This window comes from Passer montanus, unplaced genomic scaffold (assembly GCF_014805655.1).
Source record: "Passer montanus isolate IOZ18808 unplaced genomic scaffold, ASM1480565v1 scaffold32, whole genome shotgun sequence".
NCBI classification, from domain to species: Eukaryota; Metazoa; Chordata; class Aves; order Passeriformes; family Passeridae; genus Passer; species Passer montanus.
Window position 1 is genome coordinate 9,903,687 of NW_024367930.1, and position 12,424 is coordinate 9,916,110.

General features: G+C 35.1%; 1 protein-coding gene across 1 annotated transcript in view; it reads right to left on the reverse strand.

Moving 5' to 3' along the window:
- The window catches only part of ULK4 (unc-51 like kinase 4), a 212,171-nt gene that overhangs the window by 55,870 nt on the left and 143,877 nt on the right, over positions 1–12,424 (reverse strand). Inside the window, exons 33-34 of the mRNA XM_039715236.1 lie at positions 10,064–10,230; positions 6,593–6,691 (exon numbers count right to left, since the gene is read on the reverse strand). Coding sequence (XP_039571170.1) covers positions 6,593–6,691; positions 10,064–10,230 — 266 coding nt within the window. The remainder of the gene's footprint in view (positions 1–6,592; positions 6,692–10,063; positions 10,231–12,424) is intronic.

Here is a 12,424-nt window from a genome sequence, read left to right on the forward strand (position 1 = left end):
CAAAAATATCATTTACACCAAATAAGCCAGATAAAAGTACAGTAAAACAGACTATCTTTACAGAAAGTAAAAGGGAGGAAAAAAACCCAATTTGTCCAAACACTTATGTAATATGCCAAATAATTTCAATAATGATTACTTATTTAATTTGCAGTATGAAATTCCTAAATTTTTTCATGTTGAGGAAAACCCACACAGTTACTTTAAAGCAATCTGAACACATCATCAGACATATATCTCTCAAATATTCAAGCAGCAATTCCCAAGGGATCTCCATGCAAATACAATCCTGTTTTCTACTAGCTTCATAGAGTTGCTGTTTAAAACAGACTGAACTGAGATGAAATCTCTGAATATATAGCCCCAAGACATATCACATTCTATTTGACCTAATACTATGCAAGTGACAGGACCACAACAGCTATTTCTTCCTCAGTTTTGCTATATGGTTTTTTTTTCATTCCAATCTAAATGCCACATATTTGATTATTTCCTTTCCATGATCCAGACTTCTCTAATAACATCATCAGCACAATTAGCAAACCCAAAGAGCAGGAAAAGCTATAAATAGTAACAAGGTTTATAATTCCATTTGTCCATTTATATCCTTAACAAACTGAAAAGAAAATCTGCTGATTTTGCTTGGGACTTCAAGACAACTTTTATTTCCTTCATTGAAATAAAATGCCATTAGACAAAGGAAGGACAACTACTATTTTTTTAATGTGTCTCTCACACCTTCTAAAAGCAGCATTCCAAGTTAATCTGTTTCTAGATTAGTGTAGGCAGCTACATCAATGACCCCCTGAAGAAAATCACAGTACAAGGATTATATTCAATTTTCAAATGTTTCTTGGCTAAACAAAGGTAAAAAATGAAAAAACAGTGAAAATTTTGGTCATTGATACATCCTTGTCCGGGTACTTCAGTAGAGGCTAATTCCCTGGGCTCCACAGGCACAAAAATCCCATGTTTAGTCAGTATCACAACAGCTATACTTGGAAGTGAGACTGATTCCAAGGGTTTTTCCAAGATTTCACTAAATATCAGAGGAGCGGAAAGCTGTCAGTCTCCATAGAGGACTGCTCCTACAACAAACATATGTGAAGAAATCCATAAAGCACTACAAACCTCAGCGGTTCTTGCCAACACCATGACTGTCAAGGAAGCAAACAAGCAAGTCCAGCTGGTTAGTGTTATTCCCAAAGGAGGCTTACTGCAGCAGGAACACCCAGTCAGTGAGGCAGTGTTGCCCTAGGAGGAAGAGCTGTGCTTGGACCAATGGCCTTGCTTGGGCCTTGATTCTCTCCTCCTGGCATGCCCAGTCTTTCATCCTTGCTGTTATTCTTTGTCTCCCAACAAGAGAAAGGAAAACCCTTTCAACCCAATGAAAGGAAACTTTCCATCCAATCTGTCTTGGCATCATATAGTCTTGCTCTTCAGAGCTTTTCAGTGACCATGTTCCAAGTATCGCTCCACAGTTCCCAACACCTGCCAGCTATGACATCACATTACTCAATCACCAATGCAAAACAAGTCTTACACCCCACTGTTGTATTTCGGGATCTTCTGCTCCTCTGCTTTCCAAGAGTCCCTTTGAGCTTTGGTGTTAACTAGACTTTGAGGAGCAACTTGCTGTTACCCTGGGAAAACTCAGAGCAAAACAATAACAAGACTGGTCTTGTATGAAGAGAAAAACAACCTTGGGATAGGAAAGGCCATATTTACTCTGGAGGGAGTGAGAATCATTGGCCTACAGTCTAAGTCATCAATAATTAAGGTAGAAGAGGAGCTCTCAGCAATGTCCCTATTTAAGTATGCCCACATCAGCATTTTTCTCTGTAACTCTCACCATTTCACCATTTCACTTCTGACAAGTAGTGATTTAGATGTCAAAAGTTGTAAGCTGGTAACCTGAAATTTAGCACTGGCTGCCAGTCAGTGTTAGTACTGGTTATAAAGAGTAAGGGATCTAAAGAATATTATAAAACAAAACCAATGGCTGAAAATATAATAAATATCTATAAATACAGAAAATCAAGAATGAAAATTCAGCTTTCAAGTAAATACCTCATGTTTAATAATAACAGGAAAAACAATCATGTTGTTCAACAATGAATATAGATGGATGGTTCATCTCCTAATTAAATGGAACAGCATTCTGATTATTTTTCTAATCAGAACAATTCAATTTGGTATGAAGAACATTTGCTTGAAATTCATTAATAATTTTTGTTCTCTCAGGAGAATAGAAGCCCATGAAAAAACTAATACTTTGAAAGATATCTGCCCCTTAATATTTCATAATTACATGAAGTTTCCTTTTCCTTTCTCAGTCTTAGAGGGGATTATGGATTCAGCCCTTCAGCAAGGTAGAAAAGTTAGCAGTACTTCTCTTGCAGCTGTTAATATTCTTGGCTAGTTCATAGCTTGAAGACAATCCAGCACCTTAAAATAAATTACTGAAGAGCTAAGGTCATAAATTCTGCCATTCTCTAACTGAAAATTGTAGATCTATTTTTCACTTTTTAAAAAATAATACCTCATGACAAGACTTCTGTGCAATGAAAGAAGTGTATTACTCTTTGCTTAATTTTTATGGCCATGTTATAACTTCCTGTAAACAAGCTTATAACACAAAATTCTATTTTCTTTTCCTTTCTAGATGGAACCTGATCTGTGTATTTTAGGGTTAATGTAGTAAAGAGCAGGACGTTTCCTCTTGTTTCACATCTATATTTCTGCAGTCTGTTCTCAAAAAATGCATCATTTTAAACTGAGCTGCAGTGTGTTCATGAATTGCAAACCACTGCAAGAAACGTGTGATCATTTGAGCTGAAGTGGCAGTTTTCACACCGCTGGAATTGTTAGAGCATCTAATTTTAGAGCTACAATGAAATTGCCTGGATTACCCGGAGGGGACACTATTTTGGTGCATTGATGAGGTTATACACATAGAGAGTTTATTACGATAAGAGATAGATATTCATTAGATCACTAATGTGATTACAGAACATGCTGTAAAGGAGGCACTGTGGGGATCTATAGGGAAGATGATTTTGCAAACATTTTACAAAATGTAAAAGCAAAACATTATTAATCTGCTAGCTTTACTATGCTATTCTCATTAGTAAAGATGCACCGTTTTAAATTTAAAAAAATTATATTTTTACTTAGTAGCATTCTCCTGCCTAAGGGAAATATATACGTATATTCACTTCATTTTAACCTAGGCTAATTGTTGAGAAACTAAATCCCCATTCTGAAAGTCTGTGCATGTAATAAATTTTTTTTCTTTCTTCTGGTGTGTTTATTAGGAGATTTTTGGTTTTTAGGATAGCTCTGTATAAGAGAATACTTCAAATATAGGATATAAACATATGCCTCTCCACTCTGACCACAGAACAGTCTGTATTCCTAGAGAAAGACATGTGAAATAAAATTCTACAGTAATCATTATTCTGCAGTTATTTTCATTAGTCATTAGCAAATAACTCCATGCACTCTGAAAATGAAGTCTGGGCACAGCCTTAGTGTCAGTGTAATATAGAGACAAAAAATGCACAGAAAAGACCATCTCATTCATCCATGTGCACTGATGCTTCACATTTATCCTCTTCACATTTGGACATGACTAACTGGATGTTCAATGGTAACATAAGGAGCATGGAAATCAAGTGCAAATTTTCCTGGTAATATTATAATGAGGAAGCCTCACACCAGAAGTCAAGAAAAGTTCTCTCCCAGCAGTCTAGTAGGCTTCAGAAATGACTGGAAGATCTACACCTAGGAACTGAATCTAGGACCTACAGAAAACAAAATTCATTTTTATAGGTACTGGCATGGTTTCAGAAACTTTGTGAAAATCCACACTGAAGTGATTTCAAAAGTATTTTTTTTTTTAAGTATAATGGGTGCATAAAAAAATTAGAAGGTGCTTTGTATGTTCTTCAATTGCTGCAGGTTTCAGAATAATATTCAAATTAAATTTACATCAAGCAAAGAAACATTACCCAACAAAGCTAAGTGTAATTAACTTTTAAACACAAAACTGTCAAGAAGAAGACTAAATGCTCAATTTTTTTCCTCTTATTGATCAATTATGGTCATAATGATCTTGGGATTAAATACTGAATTCTCCATATCTTCAGTGTTTCCTGCATGACAGAGTTTGTAATAATTTATCCTTTTGCATTGTTAAATCATTGAAGTTGCATTTAAATGCAATCTAGGTTTCCAAAACTTGCTTTGCTATGCCTTTAATGACAGACTAAATAACAAACACAGAAGGGAAAAATTGATTCAAAGATTTTGACATTTTGAAGTTTAACTCACATTGATTTTTTTGAGGGATTATTGAGAGAGAAAAACATGTAGAACTTGAGCAAAATAAAAAGACAAGTAAATGAGACATGAAATAATCTACTTGAGGGGTACACATTTTAATGAGGGAAAACAATTATTCAATGTGTGTAGGAAACTAGGAAACAATGTGACTAGGAAACTATGTAAGTGACTATAAGAAACCATAAATATGCTAAGATAGGCAGAAATAGCAAAGCAAAAAAACCCCAAAACTCTATATTTTAAAGCAATTGTTACTTCAAAATATAAGTCCTCCATTATCTCCAGAAAATCAAGTTCACAAAGAACTGAATGCCTCAAAACAGCAATAAGAGGTTATGTACCCACACAGCTCAATGAATACAGAGAACAACCACTGGCAGCTTCACAGAATTTCAGTTTAGGTAGGCCTGAGGCATTTTGAGGAGTAGGGAGCACACACATCTTGAGACATGCTCAAGACTTCACAAATAATCTATTTCTATTTAAAGAGATTAGAGCATAAACCATTTTAAACAAGCGATTCCTAAATGCTAAAATGATTATTCCATTGCTCAAACTCTTCCAGGCTTAACAGGAAATGTTTAATAGAGCAGTGGGAAAGAAAATGTGAAAAATCAAATTTAACAAACGTAACTGAAATACTTTCACATATCCAAACAAGAGAAAAAGCCCTCACTCACAGAATCTTCACAAAACTGAAACCAAACCAAAACAAGACAATATGTATGTATGAATGTGTGTGTCTGTCTGTCTATCTATCTAAAGAAGTGGCAGTGGTGGTGATTATCTATTACCTGTATATTAAAATCAGAAGATTTAGAACAAGCATTTGAAACAGAATCTGCAGAAGTACAGAACAAAGCAAAACCTACTGGTAATTTACAGCCACGCTTCTGAAATGCAAGGACAAGTCACAATCTAATCAGTACATGCTAACTATACAATTATCCTAGCCTTTAATTAAAAAACTTATAAAAGACTTCCAGGTGGTATAGGTTGAGTTAAAGCTTGGCCTCTAATCTTCTGTTCTTTAAAAATTTAAACTTATGACTAGCTTCATTTTAAATGAACATTTGCATATCTTCATGTCATACTATTTATTATATATAGCAGTTTAAAAAAAATCAATAAAAATAAATTAAAATAATTTATAAAGATGAAATATTAAATAGTTGAAATTCAGTCACTTTGTTTTAGGTCATTCAGAGAACATTTCCAAAAAGCCTTTGTCAATAGCTGGTTTAAATAAATCCAAAGGAGGATTTAACACCAAGTATAATGCCAAAAATTAATAAAAAAGGAATCACACACTTCCCTAAAATAGATGACAGTGCTAAAGATAGTAGAAGGATTGCAGTACTGATATCACAAAAAACTTGAAATCATCTATTTTAATGAAAAAAAAAAAAAAAAAGGGTCTGGAAGAGAACTCAGTGAATCTGAAACACCTCAAAGTGAAATATCCTGGAAAGGATACTGTGATACACCAAAATTCTCACATACCATTTTAATGGCTTTATGTTGACTTACAGGCTGATGCAGCCTCTAAAAGCACTGTCCATCTCAAAAAGCATTCCTCTGCTACAAACCATTACACACAGAGTAAATATAGATCTCTGTATGACAGAGATTGAGCTGATGGGATACATTAGGGCCACAATGCAGCCCTCTGTGATTTTAATGCAGTGCTGTACATCTAGTAAACTGTGGAAAGGACTGCCTTTAAACAGACACACTTCAAAGATGTTTACAGAGCACAGGGACCACTCCCACTCATAAACCTTTCAGGATTATGTTGAAATAAAACCCTTGAGAAAACTCAGAAGGCTCAAATCCTAGAAAATAATATTAAAATGCATCACTCGCTACAAACCAATTTTGCATTTACTGACTTCTCTAAAGGAAGCAGTACTATTAGACTCAAATTTTGAATGCCATCCTTTCCCTATGCAGTGGTGACTAGTCATTTTGAAAGACAAATGTTGGCTATATATATGTATCCAAACTGAGAACCTGCAGTCTGCCCCTCATCCCACTTCTATGCTCTGGACAAACAGACTTACTCTGACATCACTGCTAACCTGCAAGTCACTGTGACCTGTAACATCTTACAAAGTGCTAGAGTACTAGGTGGGACCTTGTAAACAATTAAAAACTAGTAAAGAGAGCTCTAATACGTTCAATTCAATTGCATAATTCCAACTTCAGCAACATTCCGTAAGCTTACAAACAAGCAAACTCTCACCAGTTGAATAAGCTGGCTAGTCAGGTCCGTCAGAGGTTTATTGATAAGCAGAAGGTCTTCGGCAGCCTGCGTGTCCCCTCCTGCCCCAGATTTCTGTGCCTTAACAAGAGAGAAAAGAAATCAAAAGCAACCCTTGTGATTGTTCTGTTATGAAGAACAATTTAGGTCTATTAAGTGGTCGAAGTGTGAATGGAAATTTGAAGGAAACTTGTGCATCTTTTCTAGTTAAGTATTCCTGGGTTCCCAATGAGCAGTGATGCTCCCTCTGTGACAATAAGCACAAAGCAAAGGGACCCACGCTGTTGTGCCACTCTGTACAGGCTGAATATACTGACCTGCATGACATTTCTTCAGCAAAATGCCATGAAATGTACGTGCAAAGACACCTCAAACCAAGATAATCAAGGTGACTGAAAATTTAGGATTCTCAGCAATATTGTCCAATTTTGCCTGCCTGCTTTACTCCGTATCCTGAAATATTCATAATACATTAGAATTTAAATTATTTCTGAAATTGTAATAATAAACTTTTCAAGTAAGAAGATCAGTTACTACTTGTAATTCTGACCACTGTCATCCCCACATCATCAAGATATACTACTATCCTAAGCAGTGCTATTTATGACCCTTGGGTTCTTGAAAGGTTGGCTTGCAGGACTTTTCATTTAACATCATTACCTTACACCAGCTTTGGACCATGACCCTATACAGTCAATTTGCTAGAGGAAAAATAAACATTTTGTCTAAAGAGCACATTTAAAAATAATTTGTATTGTGTTTAATTTATAGCTCAATCCTAAAAATCACTGTCCAACTGTAATACTTGGAGATTTCCATTTGGTTAGGTGAACAGAGGAGCAAGTTCCCTGAGACAGATGCTACTACTGTCCAAACTGTTGATACTTATGAGTTGAAAGGATAATACCTTTCTTCTGGAAAGGGTTTCTAAATAAAAGAGAACTGAAAAGCTGTTTCTGCAGGCAATAAGTCATATTGGTATGTCTGTCTCTGAGACTTACCACAATGACCTGGCAAGAAGGAGAAGAAGTGCAGAGAAGACAAAAAATGGAATGTTTATATTAATGAAGAAAGGAAAGTAAGCCACCTTCATTCAGCAGAATTTTAAACATTTTTTTCTCCTTAGTACAGGGATGAGAAGATAGACACCTTCCATCAGAAATCTTTGACTACTTTCTTAAACTTTTATATATTAGTGTCTTTGGAAAAAGAATGAACAACAGCATTAAAGAAATTACATATTTATATGAAGGATACACACTATACAATTGTTAAACCTACTTTAAGTTGTAGTATCCTATAATCACAGAATGTTAAAGGGTTCGAACGGACCTTAATGATCATCTAGTCACACCCAGACCCACTCCCAGAAAGGGACACATCCCACTAGACTAGGTTGCTCCCGGTCTTATCTAACCCAGCTTTGAACACTGCCAGAGCTGGGGCATCCACAGCCTCTCTGGGCAACCTGTGCCAGAGTCACAAAATAGAGTCCATATACCAAATTAAAATTTCAAATTCTTTTCAGCTAATGTGACAGATCACCTCTGGGACATATGACAAAACTTCTCCAAAACAGACGTGCAAATTAATATGAAAGTACTTGGACGACAAGGAGCGAACTCTTCTCCTGAACCTGGATACAGTTATCAGCACCATCCATCATGAAGTACTTCAGTGCAATGGAAAAGTGGTGATATGTATTGCCTGTGCAGCTGGATAAGGTTATCACTTTTCACATGAAATAGTAAAATAAAAAGGATTCAAGTGAAGGTACTACCATCTGTAAAAGACAACTTAAGTCTCAGAATGGATAATACAAGAAGATTTGATTCTGTTTTACAAGTTCTGATTTAAATGGTATCTTACTCAAAACATACACATGAAATAGTATAATAAAAAGGATTCAAGTGAAGGTACTATCATCTGTAAAAGACAAGTCTCAGAATGGATAATACAAGATTTGATTCTGTTTTACAAGTTCTGATTTAAATGGTATCTTACTTAAAACATCTCTATAAAAACAGTCCAAGAATAATATTTGTGATGCATTTAGTGACACGTGAATAGTGGAACACTGTGTAGTCAATAACTAATGGCCACCATTCAATACGGTATGTGTACTGATGTAGATCTCTCAAGGATCTTGTGATGAGTATTGTCAAGACACATAAGCCAAGACAAGTAACACCACTGTAAAATTAATATATGGGTACAGAATAGACCCATGCTTCAAAATTCAGTTTTCCAGCTGCTCCTTGTTACTCATTAGACTTTAAGAGTAAAGCAGACTTCTGTGATGAGAGATAAAACGAGCTGGAGTTTCAGTGCATCAATCAACTGTTATATTCAAGTAAAGCCAGAACAGAATTTGGCTTTGAATGAATAGATTTAATTTTAAATCTAAATAAAACCCATCAATTCAATACTACCAATCCACGTGCAAGATCCTCTCTCCTCATGTGTCCTCCAGAATAATTTGCCTCACCACTGCTGTATGGAGTATCAGTACTGAATTCAGCTCTCTACGATTACATGGAGCGATGCCAAAAATATGACAACAAGCAACTGGCCTACAAAATTTGATTGATGAAGTGATCCTTAAATGAAAATACCATTACAGAACCTGCTAATAGAGGAATTAAAAAAGACAAGGTATTATATCATCACATATAATAAACCAAACCAAAAACCTCGCAGTGAAATGTGGTTGATAACATAGCTGCTTGTGTAAATCTATGTAGAAAAAAGAAAAAAAAGCTCAATTTTCAACACCTTCTTACATTAATAAGCCACCCCCCAAAAAACCAACTCCCTAACCACAAAACCATGCAAACCAAAAAACACAGAACCAAACCAAAACAAAACAAACCCAAAAAAAACCCAACAAAACCAAAAAAACAAACAACCTGCAGAGAAGGGACTGGGGAAAGAAGCCATATCCCGCAAGGAATTACAACCTGTCAGCAATCCTTTGAATTTCTTTCCGTTAGATATATTTCACCTGACAAATATCTGTTCTTCAGTGAATAATACCAAGAACATAAAAAGCCTAACATGAAGAATATGTGTTGTTGTTTGCAGTGTAAATACAGAAGTCACTTCCACTTGACTAACTTAAAAATTTGGCAGATCATCTAAAAAGAAAAGCAATATTTGCTAGATTTACATAATGTCTAAAAAATTACAAATGCTTTTCATTCAGGTGTTACTAAAAGGGTTATGTGAAATTTCTTTGAATTGTATTTTGTGCTCCATTTTTAAGGAAGAGGAAGTCCCACCAATGCTATGACTTGTAGTGGTTCAAACAGTAACTTGGAAGACAAATTGACTTTTCACTACACTAAAAGTTTCATAACATCAGAATAGTGAGAGTCTCGTTATTAAGGATAATAGGAAGTTATCTAAAAAAATTGTTTAAGATAGTCAAGACCCCATGAGTAAATCCCATACCTGCAAAGTCTGGCGCACAATGTTTGCTGTATATGTCAGCATGTATTGCAAAATGTCAAGTAAGGACAGAAGCAGCACATTTGCTGTCTTGGTGCTCCTTTTATCATCTGCCTCCAAGTACAGGGCCACAGCTTCTGTTAGGAGATTACAGACGTGATGAGTCAGTCCTATGTAGAAAGAGAGATTAAAAAAAAAAGAGGAAAAAAATAAATAGGCTTTCAGGACAAGAACAGTGTGGAAGGTGACTTAGATAAAATAGATTATGATAAAAACAAATTTTACATACTTTATGTATATTTATTACATTTCCTCTTTTTCTGAATTACTATAATTATCTCCTCTTCTATTTTGTTTGGACCAGCTCATAAAGAGAATAAAATAGATACAATCAAATTTGTTAACTGCATGGATTCATTAAATTAAAATCTACTTTGAATCCTAAACTTTTCTGTAGAATGATCACAAGTCTCTTTCAAAACACCCCTAGTCACAAGAATGTAGTAATTTCTCTAGGCTGTTACAAAGTGACACTTCAAGATGGAAATTAGAGCTTCTTAACTGAGCCTAAAGTTTCTTCACTGGTCCATAAATTAGAACTGTACCCATATACTTTAATTATAGAATCAAACAGTGCTGTGCTTAACAAAGAATATATTCAGAAGAGCATTATAAATGAAATATTGCATACTACAATAAAATCTTATTAAGATTTGTTTTACTGATGGTAGTAAAAACTTTCCTGAAAATATCTCCTTGTTTTGGAGGAGTCTTTTTTAAGCTCCTTTAGAATTCAATAGCATCAGCCCCTGTAGCTTGACTAACTATAAATCAATTGACATAGCAGAAAAATATAATCCAATTCAATATAATTCAATTCAAGGCAATATCGATTCAATTCAGAATCTTTCTTACTTTCAAATACAAAGTGACTGAGTTCATTAGATGTGATCTTAGTCTATTTCTTTCAGATATTCATAAAGGATGAAACATACTTTCTTTCTTAACAAAACCATAATATCTTTGCAAAGCATCCTTTAAACTTGCAATTCACTTGGCTGCACATATGTAGTAACACTGCAGTGTATCAGTATATTAGCTTCTGGTCTCCATGGCATCAAAAAAACACTTCAGTATTTCACTGATTTCAATGAAGTAAAAAGTGTTCTTATACAAGTTCTCTTTTTAAAAGTCATTGTATATATTTCTACAAATACCAACCCATGATTTATATGAGACACTGTAGAGCACATTATGTGCTTACACCATTCAGTTTTTGAGAACAGTCAAATTTTTGGGGATTTGAACTATTTTATCTTTGAAAGATACTCTGTCAATTAACTAAACTTCCTACAAAATATTTTCTTCTCCTATTCCTCACTGTTAATACTTTCCTCAGGAAAATAAATACATTTCATTTACAATATAGTTATGGTTCTAGATCATTAAGACTCTTACTCTGCTTCTATCTCACATCTTCTGTAGTTTTATGATTACTAGCATTATTCATTCACAATAGTTTATTGATGGATGACAGCTCAGGACAAGCTTTGAATTTCCTGGAGTTTTGTCTAAATAAACCAAGATCTCAAAACAAAATAATTCTAATCTCACACATTTAATTTCCTTCTCCTTTTTTAAAGTGAAATTTCTGCTGCAGCTCTGTACACCTCATACAAAAATCAGATAGCACACATCTGACAGTGACACATTTAAGTGATGTCACCAATACCCACAAAGAAGAAAAAAGACATAATTGCATGTCTACCCAACACAAAACTAGTGGTTAGTCTACAACTATTTTCAACAGACTAAATCAGAATAAACCTAAGGAAACAGTCCAGTAAGACTTGGTCCCTATCAAAGCGAAGTCTGAAAAATTGCCTGCAGGGATATGACCAAGTACACATTGTTTCTCTCTGTCTATGGCCACAAAACCCATAGCCACATCAAAATGAATGAGTCATCCCATGCTTTCCAGATGGCTTACAAATAACCCGTAGGACAGTGACTTGGAGATGGTTGCTGAGAAGGCCACTTTCACAAGCAGGCATCGCATCGCATGGATCATCACTAAGAATTTTTTAGGCAGTAATAACTCACAACACTAATAGGGTTGACTAGGGAGTGAACAATGTTGTTGACTAGTAGTGAACAAAACACCAGGATCTATGACTGCAATCCTTTTCCTTTCATCTCTTAACAGAACCACTTGCTTACTCCCTTGGCTGTACCAGCTCAAGGCTCAGAGCTGACTCATTTGTGTTGTTTGGTGAATAACGGGGTGAAGCCAACACTCAACCTTCTCCCCATCCATTGAGACATGAATAACATAATCACCTAGATTTCATTTTCTTGAAGTGC